Source organism: Protomyctophum bolini, assembly GCF_963924005.1.
Source record: "Protomyctophum bolini genome assembly, chromosome: 12".
Taxonomy (NCBI): Eukaryota; Metazoa; Chordata; class Actinopteri; order Myctophiformes; family Myctophidae; genus Protomyctophum; species Protomyctophum bolini.
This window is the reverse complement of record NC_137873.1, coordinates 5915703-5935274: the sequence shown is the minus strand read 5'-3', so window position 1 is coordinate 5935274 and position 19572 is coordinate 5915703. Positions and strand designations below refer to the sequence as shown.

Genomic DNA, 19572 nt, shown 5'->3' with positions numbered 1-19572 from the left:
CTCCTATAGCCTCGGTGGAGTCAAGGATCCATCCAGGGTGTGTTAGGGCTCGTGGTGAAGAGTCTCCTATAGCCTCGGTGGAGTCAAGGATCCATCCAGGGTGTGTTAGGGCTCGTGGTGAAGAGTCTCCTATAGCCTCGGTGGAGTCAAGGATCCATCCAGGGTGTGTTAGGGCTCGTGGTGAAGAGTCTCCTATAGCCTCGGTGGAGTCAAGGATCCATCCAGGGTGTGTTAGGGCTCGTGGTGAAGAGTCTCCTATAGCCTCGGTGGAGTCAAGGATCCATCCAGGGTGTGTTAGGGCTCGTGGTGAAGAGTCTCCTATAGCCTCGGTGGAGTCAAGGATCCATCCAGGGTGTGTTAGGGCTCGTGGTGAAGAGTCTCCTATAGCCTCGGTGGAGTCAAGGATCCATCCAGGGTGTGTTAGGGCTCGTGGTAAATAGTGTTTGCGTTTCAGTCTCTCGTTTTATGTCGGGTGAGAAAATAGGACAAAAGTAGCAGATCGACAAACTCAAAGGGCGTCGCTTTGCACTGCATTTTGAGCTTGCCGATCTGCTGCTTTTGTTTGACGCTGCAGTGTATAGGTATAGGCATAATATAGGTATAGTGTAGGGCTTAACCCATTCTGACCTGAGATCAGATTCATACGAGGTTTCCACTGGACACACACTGGTCTGATCAACCCATTCTGACCCGAGATCAGATTCTAAAAAATGTCAGTCGATTTTTCAAAAATAGCAGACCTACAAGCTCATAGCGCGCCACTCGGTGGCGCGCTATGAGCTTGTAGATCTGCTATTTTTCAATAGCTAAAGCATAACATGATGCCAACACCAAAATGGGTTCCCGGTCAGAATGGGTTAAGTAATAATTTATGAAAATTATTATTATTCAAATATGGAGATAAAAGGTCCCTGCAACGATATACATCTGAGCTATATATACCCTCTGCATTTTACTCGATACAAACTGGATTCTTTGTTCCAATATGGGCGTAAAATGAAACATTATAGTCACGGTTTAACGTTTGTAACGATTGTACAAGTCGTGTCTCCGTTCCGTCACACTTGCTATAGTGGCAAGAAGACACTGGCAGCGCCCGCAGCGGGTGAAATGTTGTCTAATGGAGAACGGCAGGAAGTGGCACCACCTTCTCCACTGTGATCCGCACCGCTCTGACACGTGCTCTAATCCTAACTGGCACATTTAAATTAAACGGCGTGTTCTAACGGGATTGCCTCTCCGGCTACATTAACCTATTAAGACCTGTGAGGTCCATTTAAAAAAGAAAAGAAAGAGAAAGTCCTTCTAAATCCTGTTTCTATGTCGGCCGGTTTTCAAACATTTTCATGTCAAGGAGCGCGCCACAAAAAAATATTATTTTGCCTTATTTTGCCTTGAAAAGAATATGTATTCAAAGATTTGCACACATTTACTCACGGTAAAATAAAACGGATCTACAAAATGTTATATCTGCTATTTCTTTTTTTTATTTTTATTAATGAATGGTCAAAGTGGTTAAAAGGTGACACGGATGCGTTCCCAGAGGTCTCAATGGGTTAAGGATATGAACCTGGACAACACACTCCCAGCTGTTTACTAAACCCACTCTAGACCTGAGGACGGTTCTACTAATGCCTTCTACATCCTGACAGTTTTCTGTTTATATATCAGTGGTTCTCAAACTATTTCATGTCAAGGACCCCCAAAAATAATCTGTAATTGGCTCCCCCATCTGAAAATATGTTGTTCCAACCCCCCCCCCCTAGAAGCAAAGATTCGAGTTAAAAACGTTCGCTCTGAAAGAATATATTCAAAGATTTGTGCCACAAATTCATGATTTCTCAAAGTGCAGCGATACCAAGCTTGTAGATCTGCTATTTTTTTCAATAGATAAAGTATAACGTAATGCTTAAAACACCAAAAGGGGTTCCCGAACCCAGAATGTGTTAACTTATAATCAATGAATATGTAATTCAGGCTTGCACCTCATTCCCAGCTCCTGTTAGCACTCTAACGTATAGTGATGTTTTACTCGAGTAAAACTATCAACACTGCGATTTAGAAATACTCTGGTGTGGGATTCAAAAGTACAAAAGTATTGGCAATTGGCATTCATTTGTACTATAAAAGTGAAAGTACTCATTGTACGGAATGTCCCATTTCAAAGTTTTCAAATGTATTAAAAAAAATAAGAAAATAGCAGGCCTATAAGCTCCCAATGTGTCGCAATGTGACACATGCTACTGTGTGTGTATGTGTGTGTGTGTGTGTGTGTGTGTGTGTGTGTGTGTGTGTGTTGGCTATTTTCAAAAAGCAAAATTGCATTTAGGGCTGAAGGGGTTCATGTATAGCCTATACAGCACGTTTTGTAATAATATTAATAATCAAAATCAAAAATGTAACTATAGTAACTGAACGAAAATACAGTGCATGGATGCACCTGGGACGTATCCTCAGTGATGTATCCAGAGGTCCTCGGGGGTTTCGGGTCTCCCGACATCATTCATACCCCTCATTCAGGTGACCCAGACGGGGTGATCAAGGCCCGACTTACGTCCCAGTATAGCTACCCTCGATCAGACCCTCTAGGGAAAGACCAGGGCCACACAATCCGTTGGGACCACTCCGGAACTATACTCTGCCCGGACTGGGAGGCACAACTAAGGATAACTGGAAGAAGGATAACAAAAGTTATCAAATAAATGTAGCACAAAAGGTACAGTGCACTAGATGCACTTAGTTACGTAACTCACTCTCCACCAGTGCTCTGTTTGTTCTCAGGGGAACAGCCTCCATGCTAAAATAATGTCTTCTATATAGCCTATTATATATCCAGTTTTATATAACAGTTCTCTGAATAAACTCATGTTTCTGTGTCGGTGGTGCTCAACCTTTTTCATGTCAAGGACCCCCAGAAGTATCTGTATTTGGCCGCAGACCCCCATCTGAAAATATGCAATTCCAGGGACACCCCCCCCCCCCCCTCCCTAGAGGCAAAGATTTGAGTTAAAAACGTTCGCTCTGAAATAATATATATTCAAAGATTTGCGCCACATTTAGTTGATTTTTCAAAAATAGCAGATCTACAAGCTCGTGTAGATCTGCTATTTTTCAATAGCTAAAGTATAACATGATGCTTAAAACACCTAAAGGGGTTCCCGTCATGAATGGTTAAAGCTCAATAACAAATCTTGGGGACTATTTTCAACCAAATTTTTCATCATAAGGAGGTAGAATTATGATGCTTTGACGCTTCAAAGGTAACCGTGAACACCCGGCAGTCTTGTAAACGTTTAAAAAAAGAATAGGCCCCACTGACATTTTTAGCTTGCATGGCCTTGGAATTTAGGCATTTGCCTGAGTGGCCCCTGAGTGGCCCCTGAGTGGCCCCTGAGTGGCCCCTGAGCCATCTTAAGTTGAGTTGCCCTTATATGCTTGATGGAGCGTCACTCACACGCACCGTGAGGCGAGGATGAAAGAGCTGTGTGTGTGTGTGTGTGTGTGTGTGTGTGTGTGTGTGTGTGTGTGTGTGTGTGTGTGTGTGTGTGTGTGTGTGTGTGTGTGTGTGTGTGTGTGTGTGTGTGTGTGTGTGTGTGTGTGTGTGTGTGTGTGTCTGTGTGTGTGCGCGTGTGTGTGTGTCTTTCAGAGTGAATGTTTTTAACACAAATCTTTGCTTCATGGTGTGTGCCTTGTCCCTGGAACAACATATTTTGAGATGGGGTTCCGCGGCCAATTACATAATAATCTTGGGGGTCCTTTGAGAACCACTGACATAGAAACATAGGGGGGGGTTCCAGAAAACTGTCATGATTTAGATTAGAAGACATTTGTAGAAGCTGGTGTAGAATCTGTTTCTCTATGTTATTCCGGTTCTATTCCAGACAGTCCCTCTGCATCCGTCCCTCTTGTTTCTCCATGTTATTCTGGTTCTATTCCAGACAGTCCCTCTGCATCAGTCCCTCTGGTTTCTCTATGTTATTCCGGTTCTATTCCAGACAGTCCCTCTGCATCAGTCCCTCTTGTTTCTCTATGTTATTCTGGTTCTATTCCAGACAGTCCCTCTGCATCAGTCCCTCTGGTTTCTCTATGTTATTCTGGTTCTGTTCCAGACAGTCCCTCTGCATCAGTCCCTCTGGTTTCTCTATGTTATTCTGGTTCTATTCCAGACAGTCCCTCTGCATCAGTCCCTCTGGTTTCTCTATGTTATTCCGGTTCTATTCCAGACAGTCCCTCTGCATCAGTCCCTCTGGTTTCTCTATGTTATTCCGGTTCTATTCCAGACAGTCCCTCTGCATCAGTCCCTCTTGTTTCTCTATGTTATTCCGGTTCTATTCCAGACAGTCCCTCTTGTTTCTCTATGTTATTCTGGTTCTATTCCACACAGTACCTCTGCATCAGTCCCTCTTGTTTCTCTGTTATTCTGGTTCTATTCCACACAGTACCTCTGCATCAGTCCCTCTTGTTTCTCTGTTATTCTGGTTCTATTCCACACAGTCCCTCTGCATCAGTCCCTCTTGTTTCTCTGTTATTCTGGTTCTATTCCAGACAGTCCCTCTGCATCAGTCCCTCTGGTTTCTCTATGTTATTCCGGTTCTATTCCAGACAGTCCCTCTGCATCAGTCCCTCTTGTTTCTCTATGTTATTCCGGTTCTATTCCAGACAGTCCCTCTTGTTTCTCTATGTTATTCTGGTTCTATTCCACACAGTACCTCTGCATCAGTCCCTCTTGTTTCTCTGTTATTCTGGTTCTATTCCACACAGTACCTCTGCATCAGTCCCTCTTGTTTCTCTGTTATTCTGGTTCTATTCCAGACAGTCCCTCTGCATCAGTCCCTCTGGTTTCTCTATGTTATTCCGGTTCTATTCCAGACAGTCCCTCTGCATAAGTCCCTCTTGTTTCTCTATGTTATTCCGGTTCTATTCCAGACAGTCCCTCTTGTTTCTCTGTTATTCTGGTTCTATTCCACACAGTCCCTCTGCATCAGTCCCTCTTGTTTCTCTGTTATTCTGGTTCTATTCCACACAGTACCTCTGCATCAGTCCCTCTTGTTTCTCTGTTATTCTGGTTCTATTCCACACAGTCCCTCTGCATCAGTCCCTCTTGTTTCTCTATGTTATTCTGGTTCTATTCCAGACAGTCCCTCTTGTTTCTCTTCCCCCTTGCTCCTTTTCTCACTCTCTCTCCCTTCTTTATTCTTTTTTTTCTCCAATCTGCCGTCCTTTCATCCCATGTCTCGCTCCCTCTCTGTATCTTTCTCTTAATGTCCCTGTCTCTCTTTTGTAGTCAATAGTTCCAAACATTGTGCCCAGGAGAGAGAGAGAGAGACAGAGTCAGTGCATCTGCGAGCCAAATGTTAACAGCCAACTTTAAACCTTTTTTAAATGGTTTCTTGTTATTCGGCAGGTCACCCCAAAGACACATCAGAAACGGGCTGGGAATGTGACGTGTCACATCTGTAATTGCTTTCTGAAAGATTGCAGTGGAAAGTGGACTTATACATGCACTGTAATTGGCCCGAAGCTGCTAGTTTGAATGGACTGTCTGAAAGCCGCCCGCTAATCCGCCGGTATTGACCAAGGTTAGCTTCTGCATGGGGCGATTTAACCGTCTGGCCGCCAGGATTAATTAATCTATCTATCGCGCATTGCCAAGGTTTAAATCGCGTGCAACCCTTATTTTGAAGAGGCAACTATCCGTAACCGGGTGTTACAATGACTAAATGCTGTGTGTGGTGTCTTGACCGGTTGTTGTTCTCTTGGTCGGTAGTTGGAAAACCCGACCGCGAGTATCACAGCGCCTGCAGCTGTCGGCCGTTGAAAACCCTTGTTTTCACCAGAAATGACATCTATTGCGCCCATTTGGAGATGCAGGCCTTTGAAAGCAGCACATATATAGTGCCAGTGGATGCAGCCACTGTCCCACTTTGACTGTTGTACTTTGGTGTACATTTGGCAGAAGTAGTAAGGGACCAAGTGTAGAACCCCCGGGACATCACGATCGATGCAGTATGTACGGTTTAAGTGATCAAATGGCCAGGAAAATCAAATGCAATAATTATAAAAGCGATGAGAAACAGTGGTGCTGTATGGAACGACTGGACTCAGCGAGGGAGCCCGTTTATTAAGGACTGGAAATGATGTGAAACGTTCTCTCTTGTTCTGTTCTTGTCAGCAGCCTAGAGTTCTGAATAAGGTAACCTTTCAACAGATCACCTAGTCCGTAAAAACTGCAGTGCTGTAGTCTAAGCTGCCTGACATTTAAAAGCATGAATGTGTTTATTTAACCATCTTGCTGAGTTAGGAATGGTCGTACTTTGGCACGAGATGAAAGAGATCTGGAGTCTAAAGTGACATCTATAGGCTTGAGAGAAAAGGGAGTGAGGTCGCCAAGTATCCTAACCCCTTTTAGACCTGGTGTAACATATACGTTGTTTTACCTTGCATGCCTGGACCGGATGCCTCGTTTATCCTTTTATCTTTTTAACCTTGTACTGTTGTTGTATCTGGTATATGCTTTGCTTAGTTTTTTCCCTAATAAAGTCTGTTCCTAGTGTTCTTATGTAAAGCTCGTTGGGTATTTAGAAAAGCGCTATATACATTTGAGCTATTATTATGTTTTCTTTCTTTCTTTTTTTTTAATTAGAATTTGAAGGTTTTCAGAAAACCTGAGGTCAGGTTTTAGATTCAAGGCGTCTTTAAGAATCGGCTTCAGGCCTCGTCCTTTTCTGCTTTTGGAGGCCGACAGACAGACAGACAGACAGACAGACAGACAGACAGACAGACAGACAGACAGACAGGCAGGCAGACAGACAGACAGACAGACAGACAGACGTGGTTGATGTAAACCAAAGTGACAGCCATGGCAGAACCCATTCCCTGTGACCATCACACGTCAACTCACTTTTATTTCAATTAAGTCTGACATGGTGGACGGACGGACGGACAGACAGACAGACGCGTTAAAACCTTTTCTTACACACCTGTGATCTGCTCTGCTGAAGATGATGAGTGTCTGCCTGACACTGTGTCACTTCAGTTTGTCTCTCTCTGTCTCTCTCTCACTCTCTGCTACTTCACCCTTGGAGGAAAGTTAAAGAGATACATTTACTGTACTGTACTTAAGTAAAAATGTTCAGGTATTTGTACTTTACTTGAGTATTTCCAATTTCCAACATTTTTACTTCTACTCAGTCTCCACTACATCTCGGATCCAAATGTTGCATTTTTATTCCACTACATTAATTTGAAAATGTAGTTACTTGGTACTTTGTAGATTTTGATTATCATTCCAAAACTGACTGGCAAAATAGCGCCACCTACTGTTTATGTCATGAACTTATTTCATATCTATATCAGTAGTCACAAGGCCATAAACTTTATTTTTCCAACGTTTCGGCAAACCTTCTTCAGGGTCAAAAAAAATATATATCAGTGGATGGAAATGGGGAAAATTGCGCTTTTTCTTTCTCTCTACAATTACAATTTACAATTTAGGCATTTAGCAGACGCTCTTAATCCAGAGCGACTTACATTAAGCAAGAACAAAAAAGCATGGGAATATTTTTTTTTTTTAAATATATTTTTTATCCCACGATTTTGTAACCCATTTTTCACCCCTGTGTCAATCATCTACTGTGATCCTGGGCTCTACACACCCTCCGCCAACCTAGGGAGAGCAACGGACTTAACTCATGCTTCCTTCATGCTTGAGTGTCCAAGTTGCTCCTTTACACCTGACAGGGGGGAGTTTCCCTGGTTGGACGTAGCGCGTGGAAGGAACACGTTATTCCAACCAGTTCCTTTCCCCTCCATCAGGCGCCCCGGCTGGCCAGGGGGAGGCAGTTTAGAGACCAGGATTACTGCATGGGAATACATCACATAAAAACATTTATCATGAAACATGCGTAAGCTAAGAAAGTAACAGTGGAATATCTATAATGAAACTATACATATAAGCTATACATCTATACTACTATGCTATACATATGTACTATGACGTGCTATGACTACATACAATGCTCTTATGCTGTCTACATAACATGCTATAAGTCTGTATCAAATGCTATCTAAGTCTACAGAATTGCTATCTCTCTCTCTCTCTCTATGTCTGTCTGTTTTCCACTGGGTTGTATAATATGTTGTACCCCCTCCCTAGGCTCCCTCCAGAGTCTAACTCCTATAATTAGAAGGGCAACAGAAGGCTCGTGGGGGTCTCTGCTCTCTGCCTCCGCGCCGTTAGGGGGTCACGTACTGTACGTCTGCTTGCCAAGAACACATTAGCCTTGGCGTCGTGCTGCTACTGCTGCCAGCTGCACCTCCTCCCCACAGACCTGTTCTTTTTAGGGCACAGGGCCTCTCCCGGCCGGGGCCACCGGGAGAAAGTATAGACACAGCTGCAGGACATGAGACTAATTCATTAGAGGGACAGAGATTAGCCTCATGGACAGCATTCCATTCCGTGTTCATGATCCGGTCGGGTACGGATGGTAACTTTTGCCATGTTGTATTCAATGATTTGTTTTAGCCAGGTTATTTGTCACCTATAGCAGGAAACCACGATACAAGGCAGAATGAGTATTATGAATGTTTACATGACGTAAATTACCATCAGCTCCAGACCGGTTCACAAAGCTGATCAACTTAACCCATTCTGAACGGGAACCCATTTTGGTGTTAGCATCATGTTATGCTTTAGCTATTGAAAAATAGCAGATCTACAAGCTTTCTATTTTTGACTGACATTTTTAGAATCTGATCTCAGGTCAGAATGGGTTAATCAGACCATGTGTGTGTCCAGTGGAAACCTCGTGTGAATCTGATCTCAGGTCAGAATAGGTTAAAAATCTCAAAATGGGTCAGAAAGACTCTCCCCGGTCAGCGGGTGAAACTCTCCCTGGTCAGCGGGTGAAACTCTCCTTCTTCACAGCGATCTAACAAAAACGCACCCGACGAGATTCACTCATGTTTTATTGTTTGTCGTGCAATTTAATACAACGACGACGCGCACCGGAGTCAGCGCGCAAGATGGGCCGGGGCGTAGCGATTTATGGATCCATAAAACGCACGCGGAAATATTAAACTTCAGTTGCGCAACATCCTTAAGTGTCCCTAAGTGTCCCATTATGAACGAGCGCTGGATTATTGATGTGTGTAATTCAGACATTATGATGATAGCGTTTCTTTTTTCAGACAGTTGCGAGGTTTGATTTGTATTTTTAATTATAGTTCCAGTGCTTTCAAAAGAATACGGTCCGCGTGCTTATATCGTATATAGCTCAGGCTTATAGACAATCCTGGGGGGAATTCACCGCCTGTCGCAGCCAGCGTGCATACTGTGGTGTCGGCTAAATGCATGGATCTCCTGCTGAGTTACTTAACCCATTCTGACCTGAGATCAGATTCTAAACATATCCTTCTACATCCTGGCAGGTTTCTGAAAAAGCTATGTTTCTATGTCAGTCGTTCTTCGATTTTTCGACCTACAACAAGCTCGTAGCGCCACTCGGTGGCGCGCTATGAGCTTGTAGATCTGCTATTTTTCAATAGCTAAAGCATATAGCATAATGCTAACACCAAAAGGGGTTCCCGCCCCAAAATGGGTTAATTGATAGATTTAAATAAAGGACATACACTCACAAGCATGCACGCACACACTCACGCACAAACACGCGCGCGTGCGCACGCTCTTTCTTTTGAATCTGTCATCCATCTGGTGTTTGGGCTCCGAGGCGACACTTTGGCCTCAGTCAGCATGTGTGTACTGTAGCTTAACCACGCACGCCACACACGCACGCACGCCACACACACACGCACGCCACACACGCATGCACGCACGCACGCGCGGACGGCGCACAGAGATGGAGGCAGAACCTCTCCTCTCCCTGCTGCGTGTGGTTCACAGTGTCTTCTCTTCATCTCACGGAGACAGAAAGGCCCTGTATCTTCCCCGTTAGCCTGCAGGGACTCTGCAGGGAGGCATACCGGTCGGGAGCGGACGGTAACTTAGCTCTGGTCCATAGCTCTAATAAGCTCAGGGTGCTCCCACTATAAGGAAAGTAGGCTTTCTAATGACACAACCCGCCTTTGTTTTGGTGAGTAGCAAAAACGTTCTTTTTTTATTTACGCCAAAGAGGAGAGGCTATGGTCTGATTTTGATTTGAGATTTCAAACTGAAAGTCCCATAGCCTTACTGCGCAGCATGGTAGAAGCAGTAGAAGGCTATGGACCAGAGCTAATGGTAACTTACACGTCATGCTGTGTAGTCACTGATTTGTAGTAATCATGCCGGAACCCTGCAGATACCGCAATCAGACGTACAGCAAATGCCCCCGCGATCAAGGCCATCATACTTTAAGAGCCTAGTAGTACCCAATAAAAAGCCTTGATGCATTTCTTCAAGTACTCATTAATTCATTCATTCGAGTTTAATTTATTCTAGAAAATACACTGAGTAATCAAACTCATTTTTCAGTGTCGTCGAGTAATAAAACATCACAATGCATCAGGAAAACCAAATGTATACACGTGGATTACATACGGGTTACAAATGGAAGCTAAGACAACATTTAAAAAACAGTTTACATATTGTGGCGGTCTGTAATGCTCACCAAGGTTTTAAAACGACTCAGGGGTCAGTTTGAATGTATAGTTTGCAGGTCATTCAATGTATTTATGGGCCACAGAAGCAAAAAAGCAGATCTGCCAAGTTCAGACGTATAACTTTTGGTACCTTGAAATGATTGGAATAGTTGGTTTGTATCCGTGTTGTATTCCAACTCGTAGTGACTGCAGGTGAGACTAAAAACAAACACACGCACATTTCCTGAAAAATACAAGTGGGGTTTCAGTCCGACAGCAGAGCTATATTTATTTGAGTTGGTGGAAGGATTTCCAACCCAGTTGCCACATTTGGAACATGTATAGCTGTTCTTACAGCGACATGGTTTCTGAGAGCCAGACACATCAGAGGAGGAAAGGATATAAATGGCCTAATCAATACAGTGTACAGTTCAACACAGCGAGCCTCTCCACTGCAACAGAACGTGCTATGACAATCGATGGACAATCGAAGGACAAGCTAATTAACTATCGGCCCACAGGGGTGTTCATGAACAACAACACACTGAAACTATAATATCACAATATCACAATAACACACACTATACACACACACATGCACTGTAACGTTGCACGCATGCACACTCCCCTGTAGTCCAAGGCCAGAGCCTGCCACCGCGAAATGTTTCAAATCAGAATCGTGGTGATGCAATATACTGTATATATTAGAATATCCGAATCGGAAGCTTTGAGAAGAACATAAAGGGCATGACTAATCTTCATGATAAAATGTGATTGCATAATGAATGAATAATAATAATATAACTTTATTTGTATAGCACCTTTCATGACATGAAATCTTAAAGTGCTTTACAGAGCAATGGAGGAAAAAAAAGAAAAGAAAAGCAAGGCATAAACATTTAAAAAACAAGAGCAGTAATGCAATACAGTGAGGAAAGCAAGAGTGTAGAAGTGGGTCTTGAGCTGTGCTTTAGAAATGTCTCCAGAGGCTGCCTGTCGAAGGTACAGTGGGAGTTTGTTCCACGCCGTCAGCCTGTATAGAAGCAAAACGCTGCTTCCCCTGTATTTTTTAGTTGCCATTTTTTTTAGGCAAAGCGAGCAGGCCAGCAGCGGAAGACCTTAGGGGGGCGGAATGAATGAATGAATGAATGAACGAACCGCTGTGTGGGTGACTAACTCATTGGCTATGACACCCATGTCCAATGTCGTTACCATGTCCACCACCACCCCTGTAAAGGTGTGACTATACGTGACAGAACAGAAGCTCAGGGAAGCTACTGTACTTTATGTTATTTCTTCATGGGTGCTCTTCAAGTGCCGACGCTCCCACGTACTGTAGTCGACGCCGCCGGTGCAGTATCACTAGACTTATAGAGCTCTTGTTCAGCCGTTTAGGAGTCCGGTTTGATTGATTGATTGAAATATGTATTAACAGTTTGCAGAATTACAGTACATTTCAAGCACAAACTCAATACAAAGACTGTTAACCGTGAGTGGACAACCCAATTAGGCATTACACTTGTTTACAACATGGGTCCACATTGTTCAATTCATCAAAACATTTAGAGACATACAAATAGACACTTCTATATAGTTAAAGAACAGAACAGGAATTCATTATAAAGGAAGCAAAAAGGGGAAAAGAAACATATACAGTGAGGGGGAAAAAGGGGGGATTCAGATTTTAGTTTCGAATTGCAGCCGTCCGTAGGTGCCCTTTGAGAGCGGTTTTTGAAGGAGTCAAGGGATTCACATGTCTTAATGACTGTTGGTAGGGCGTTTCACATTTTGGTGGCATAGGAGCGAAAATAATTTAGTCCCTTGTTTGTGCCGAATCTGGGTTGTACATGGTTTGTTGCACTCCCTTTGGTGTTGTGGGTGTGGACTTTGTTTACATTAAGGAAGTATTTAGACTAATTGGTACCATAAATAGAGACTTCTTATTGATACTGTGTAAGATGACAACGGTTGACACCTGTGTTCAATTACTGTTGATTGCATCTCATACTCATGCATAATGAGGACATAATGGAATTTTCTTCATCTCGACAGCAAAGATAAGGCCAATGCATGAGACACATGCTCATCTCCATGTATCTGTGGTTACAATGTCTGTAAATGTCTGGGACAAATATGAATGTATTGTATTTTGTATATGGGTGTTTATTATATCTTATGCAATGGATATACTTTGAGACTTTGTACATATCACTTGTGTCAATGTCTCCTGATCGGTGACAGTGATTGGGACTGATGGTTGATGGGCCACAGGTGTGGGACGTCACACTCTATATATATATATATATATATATATATATATATATATATATATATATATATATATACATGTATTGTTTACTCATTCCTTGAAGGTCTGAGGAAGGGGCCCGAAACGTTACCAGTAAAGTAAAGATATTTTGTTTCTTGTTTCTTTTCTTCTTTATAACTTTATTTTGGTATAGATGTCCTTTTTGTTTGTTCAGCCTCCTCTACTGCACAATGTGCACATGCTCATCTCCACCATCCTTTACAGTGACACACGCACGCATGCACGCACACACTCACGCAAGCACGCACACGCACGCACGCACACACAGGGTATGGGATAGGGGGAAAACAAATGGCCACTGCGGCATAATGACTAAATTGGAAGAGAAGAGATGAAAGATAAAGACGGGAAAACAAGATAATTGGGATTGAACAACATTTTTACACATCCTTTTGAGGACGAACTCAGGACTACTGATGCATGGTATCGTTCTATGTTTTGTACTTCCTCTCAGAATGTCTTTCTGTGTGAGAGTGTAAAATGAAACCAAAGATCTGCATGACGTAAGAAGTTCAACACAATTTGAGAACATAGAAGAACTGTTATTTTGACCTGTTATCTCTGCTACGGTACCACATCCATGCAGCATAAAACATGTTATCCAATGCTGAATATTAAAGCAATGGACCATGATATGAAAAGGGTGGAATGCCACGAGGCGCAGATGTTGGTCGTCGACGTGCAACAGTCCGACACATGCGTGGCCAGTTAACACCCCGAGCGGCATAAACGGAGTTCTCCGTCCTATCGAATGGTAACGCCCAACGTCATTGAGATTAATAACGGACGGAGATTAATGAAAAGGACAGATATTTATCGATATCAAAACCGATCGCATCGCTCCACAGGCTGGGAGGAGTGCCTGTTGCGCAACATTCGGTGTCATTTCCGGTTGGGACGTCATCCAAAATGTCTCCCCCCCCCCCATTTTAGTCGATGATACTGAAAATCTTAAAACGTGAATAACTCTTGATCTAAATCATTCCGTCCAATTCTATAAGCAAAGATCGTGTGTTAGAGACGGCCCAGCGCGGTCCCGTCGCGTTAGAAATGAACCATACCTCCCGTTGTTGTCGATCGCCTCGCGAGTGTTTTTAGCTACATCTAGCTACTTCAGCCACATCCGGGATAGCGCCTGGTGGGTCGCTAAATGTGCTCCGTTGTTGTAAATCATAGCTTAGTTTTTCTGTCTGTCCGTCTGTCTGTCTCCAGGTGCGGGGGGTTGGTCACCTCTGACCTCCGACCGCTACCAGTGGTTGGAGGTGGACCTGGGTGGGCGGACCCAGATCAGTGCCGTCTCCACGCAGGGTCGCTACGGCAGCTCCGATTGGCTGACGGAATACCTGCTGATGTTCAGCGACACGGGACACAACTGGAGGCAATACCGCCAGGAAGACAGCGTAGGGGTGAGTTCAGAGTGCTGTTCCTCTATAGTACCAGCAGGGGGGTGCTGTTCATTCATCAACAGGAAGACAGCGTAGGGGTAAGTTCAGAGTGCTGTTCCTCTATAGTACCAGCAGGGGGGTGCTGTTCATTCATCAACAGGAAGACAGCGTAGGGGTAAGTTCAGAGTGCTGTTCCTCTATAGTACCAGCAGGGGGGTGCTGTTCATTCATCAACAGGAAGACAGCGTAGGGGTGAGTTCAGAGTGCTGTTCCTCTATAGTACCAGCACAGGGGGCGCTGTTCATTCATCAACAGGAAGACAGCGTAGGGGTGAGTTCAGAGTGCTGTTCCTCTATAGTACCAGCACAGGGGGCGCTGTTCATTCATCAACAGGAAGACAGCGTAGGGGTGAGTTCAGAGTGCTGTTCCTCTATAGTACCAGCACAGGGGGGGGCGCTGTTCATTCATCAACAGGAAGACAGCGTAGGGGTGAGTTCAGAGTGCTGTTCCTCTATAGTACCAGCACAGGGGGGGCGCTGTTCATTCATCAACAGGAAGACAGCGTAGGGGTGAGTTCAGAGTGCTGTTCCTCTATAGTACCAGCAGGGGGGGCGCTGTTCATTCATCAACAGGAAGACAGCGTAGGGGTGAGTTCAGAGTGCTGTTCCTCTATAGTACCAGCACAGGGGGGCGCTGTTCATTCATCAACAGGAAGACAGCGTAGGGGTGAGTTCAGAGTGCTGTTCCTCTATAGTACCAGCAGGGGGGGCGCTGTTCATTCATCAACAGGAAGACAGCGTAGGGGTGAGTTCAGAGTGCTGTTCCTCTATAGTACCAGCAGGGGGGTGCTGTTCATTCATCAACAGGAAGACAGCGTAGGGTAGGGGTAAGTTCAGAGTGCTGTTCCTCTATAGTACCAGCAGGGGGGGTGCTGTTCATTCATCAACAGGAAGACAGCGTAGGGGTAAGTTCCCCACATGTCTCATATTTGCCATCGACAATGAAAGGTTGAACTATAGGTCCAATTCTCCGCCAAATATGACGTAAATTTGTAGCAAATATATATAGAAGTATTTCAGCAGTACTTACTTACTTACTGCCCTTTACGCCGGCTGGCATGTAGGGCAGCAACAAAGGATCTCCACTTCAGTCTGTCCTGGGCCAGCGTCTTTATAGATCCCCAGGTGTGATGCAGGGTCTTCAGCTCTCCTCCACTGTCCTACGCCAGGTGTTCTTGGGTCGGCCTCTTTTGCGTTTGCCCTCTGGTGTCCAGTGAAGTGCAGTTTTGGTGATGTTGTCCTGTTCTCTTTACGTATGACATGCCCAATCCATTTCCACCGCCTTCTCATAAGGATGGTATCCATGTTTTCTTGTTTACACAGATCAAGAAAGGTGTTGGTTGGAGATGGTTTTGGGCCAGAATATTCGCTGGATTTTCCTTAAACTTTTGGTGTGGAAGGTTGACAGTTTTGTGGAGATCATTTTCTGTCGTTCTCCAACATTCAGAACCGTATAGCAGGGTAGACAGGACACAGCTCTGGTACAGTCTAAGTTTGGTGTTGGTGCTGTACTGGGCCGACTTCCAGACGTTGTTAAGCCTCTGTAAGGTGTTTCTGGCCTTGCCGAGCCTGCTTGTGATGTCGTTACCTGCGCCTCCATCGTGACTTACTACGCTGCCTAAGTAGGTGAAATGTGCTGTTGTGGGTAGGTTTATTCCTTCTATGTGTACTGGTGTGGGGTTTGGGATGTTGAGCACCATCAGTTCTGTCTTCTTCTGGTTGATCTTCAGACCCATTTGCTTTGCAAAAGTGTTCAGACGACTTGTTTTCTCTTGCAACTGTTGGTGTGTGTGGGAGAACAGAGCCAAGTCATCTGCAAAGTCGAGATCTTCCAATTGTGAGAAGAGGGTCCATCTGATGCCTCTTGGAATGTCTTCGGTAGTGGTTCTTCTCATAACCCAGTCTATGACCAGGTTGAAGAGTAGTGCAGACACAACGCAACCTTGCCTCACTCCTCACTCAGCAGTGGGATCATTATATATTTCTGGTGCGTATAGAAGTATTCCATACAGAAATACTCAGCGATCATCCTTACTCCTGACGGAGAAACACTATAATTCCCCATCCAAGGCGACACACTTGCCCCGTTTCTATTTCTATTATTGTTGTTGATTATGTTCTTCGTATGTCAGTTGATACTATCAATGATAAGGACTACCAACTAAACCCTAGGAGAAAAAATGATGATTTTGTGTGGGATCATTTTATATCTGTGGTGCGTATAGATCCTGTTGAGCTGGTCATTTTAAAATGAGTTCTCAGGTGAGGTGTGGGCACCCCTGTTGCAGACCATACTAAAACAAATACCACTTCAAACCCAGCACACACACACACACACCCCTTCTACAGAGACCACACTAAAACCAATACCACTTCAAACCCAGCACACACACACCCCTTCTGCAGAGACCACACTAAAACCAACACCACTTCAAACCCAGCACACACACACACACCCCTTCTGCAGAGACCACACTAAAACCAACACCACTTCAAACCCAGCACACACACACACACACCCCTTCTGCAGAGACCACACTAAAACCAACACCACTTCAAACCCAGCACACACACAGGCCATAAATGTGACACATTGCTGTGAAGTGTCATATGCGCTATTAGAGCAAGGACAGGCGCTGTTGAACACTCATGCACTTCTATAGGGGATCCTATAGAAGTGCACGCATGCACGCACGCACGCACACATCCACGCATGCACAAAAACACACACACACACACACACACACACACACAAAACACACACACACAGTCATCAGGAAGCCTATTAATAATAGATGGAACAATGAGAGCGAAGCGGGTCAGCGCTCTGCTGACTGGACGCCGGCGCTGCCAACAACACTCCAGCCTCTGTTGATGGAGGAATAATACGGACTCGAGAGGCAGTGAAGCGTGGCCAGGTGGCCGAAAAGTGCATGCAAGTGCACGTTGCATTGCTGTCCGGGCCGAAACCTCACAGCCATATTTTAACCCATTCTGACCTGAGATCAGATTCTAAAAATGTCTTCTACATCCTGACAGTTTTCTGAAAAAGCTATGTTTCTATGTGTCAGTCGTTCTTCGATTTTTCATAAATAGCAGACCTACAAGCTCGTAAAGTGGCGCGCTACGAGCTTGTAGATCTGCTATTTTTCAATAGCTAAAGCACAACGTGATGACCAAAATGGGTTCCCGTTCAGAATGGGTTAATGCACAATCCATGTAAAGCGCCTTGGATCAAAGCGCTATAAATGCACCATAGAGATCTCCACCATATTATATAAAATTGTGTTCAACTTTTCTGGCATGAAATATTTTCTAGCCAGACTAATATCACTGCGTCGATATTAGTCTGGAACTCAGACTAATATCACTGCGTAGATATTAGTCTGGAACTCGTTTCCAAGGGTCAAGGGTCATTAACAAACGGATTCTAACGTCACTCACAGCAACAAAAATAGTCTCACATTGAATAGCGGGCTCTGATTGGTCACCCACAACTTTGGGGTGAGTGAAATGTAATTCAAACTGAGCAGTGCCAGACCAGACCAATCTCCCCATTTATCTTCTGCTAAGCAACAAGCTATATATATATATATATATATTTATATGCTTGGATGATTTATATTTATATTAGGATAAATGTGCGCGACTGTAAAGACGAAAGTGGACGAGGAGGCTCCACTTCCGCTTTATATTTGATTGGATGGATTTAGATTTTATTTTGTCATTGAACACTGTTAAACACATGTGTTTTTAGTAACGGGTTATACATTATTATAAAATTGGTACAGTAGGCCTATATGCATTCTTTTTCTTTAGAAACAAGGCCAACTAATTATAATAAGCGTGACATGGCAACACTGCTGCATGCGGTTGACTATAATGGAGGAATGAAGGGAAAACAGCGCCCCCTAAAGTCACAGATCACTGCTGAAATCTCTAATTTGGGATTAGAAGTTTAAAATGGTCATATCTTCTTCATTTCCCCCGCCCCAATTTCAATGAGCAATACATCATATGAAAGGTTACAGAGTGCAGTTTCATAATATGTAAAGAACTGAAAAATGACCATGGCCCCCTTTGTATATCAACCTACTGTCCCCGGTCACACATGTACAACGAAATTAATCTGTTGGCATCACTTCAATGCAGTACAAAAGCAATAATATGTGTGTTAGTAGTAGTAGCACCCAGTAAGGTAGACCAATAATAAAAAGCAATAATAAGAAGAAACAGTGTATGTACAGTCAGTGAAGAGTTCATATTATTGAACCAGGGGGGACTCTTATCTCTTGGTCAAAGACTTGAAGAGAATAGTGACTGAGGGGATCTGGTGGTTGAAGTCTTGAGGCATCTGTAGCAGTTGTTGTTGTTTTTGGCAGCAAATTTATATTTATATTTATATTATATATTTATATTTATATATATTTAATATATATATATATTTAAATATATATTTATATTTATATTTTAGTCATAGTCTCTTGAATAGTTTTCTCTTAGTTTTAGTGTTTTAGCCTGGAATGTTCTAGTGTTTTAGTCTAGTTTTAGTCGACTAAATGTCATACGATTCTAGTCGACTAAATCTACAGTTGATTTAGTCGACTAAAATGTGTTTTGACAGGCCTCGATGTCGTTGTAAATAATGACACATTTTACACTTTGGTTGCATGCTGAAAATAGCAGATATACAATCTCGCGACGCGTTGTGAGATTGTATATCTGCTATTTTCAGCATGCAACCGCAGCATAAAACTGGATCTCTTGTCCACTATAGTCCCTTCCTAACATTTGAGTCTAGTTTTTATTTGTTGACGAAATTGTCAGTATATTTAGTCTTAGTTTTAGTCATCATAGATTTGTTTTCATTTAGTTTTAGTCAGTGAAAAAAGGTAGTCGACGAACATTTTTTTTCCGTCTTAGTTTTAGTCGACGACAACAACACTGATCTGTAGCCCTTTCTCCTCCGTATGATTCACGCCAGCTCTTCCGTTGTTCCAAGACTGTATGATGAAAGCATTTGTAAATATTGTGAGAGGCGACACATGTCTGGTATAACGCCAGACTATATAGCATTGTCTCAGTTCTCCTTTTCCTTTGCGTGGCACGTCCTCATGCTGTGATCCCCTCCATGTCTTCTTTTTTACACGGTAACATCTGCAGTGTTCCTTTAATACCAAAAAAAAAACATGGTTTGACGTTCATGTTCACTTTTATAATT

At 43.6% G+C, this 19572-nt stretch overlaps 1 protein-coding gene across 1 annotated transcript in view; it reads left to right on the top strand.

The window, feature by feature from the left end:
* The window catches only part of LOC308325437 (contactin-associated protein-like 4), a gene marked incomplete at both ends in the record, with an annotated part of 161283 nt that overhangs the window by 55693 nt on the left and 86018 nt on the right, over positions 1 to 19572 (top strand). Inside the window, one exon of the mRNA XM_080777929.1 lies at positions 14120 to 14313. Coding sequence (XP_080634055.1) covers positions 14120 to 14313 — 194 coding nt within the window. The remainder of the gene's footprint in view (positions 1 to 14119; positions 14314 to 19572) is intronic.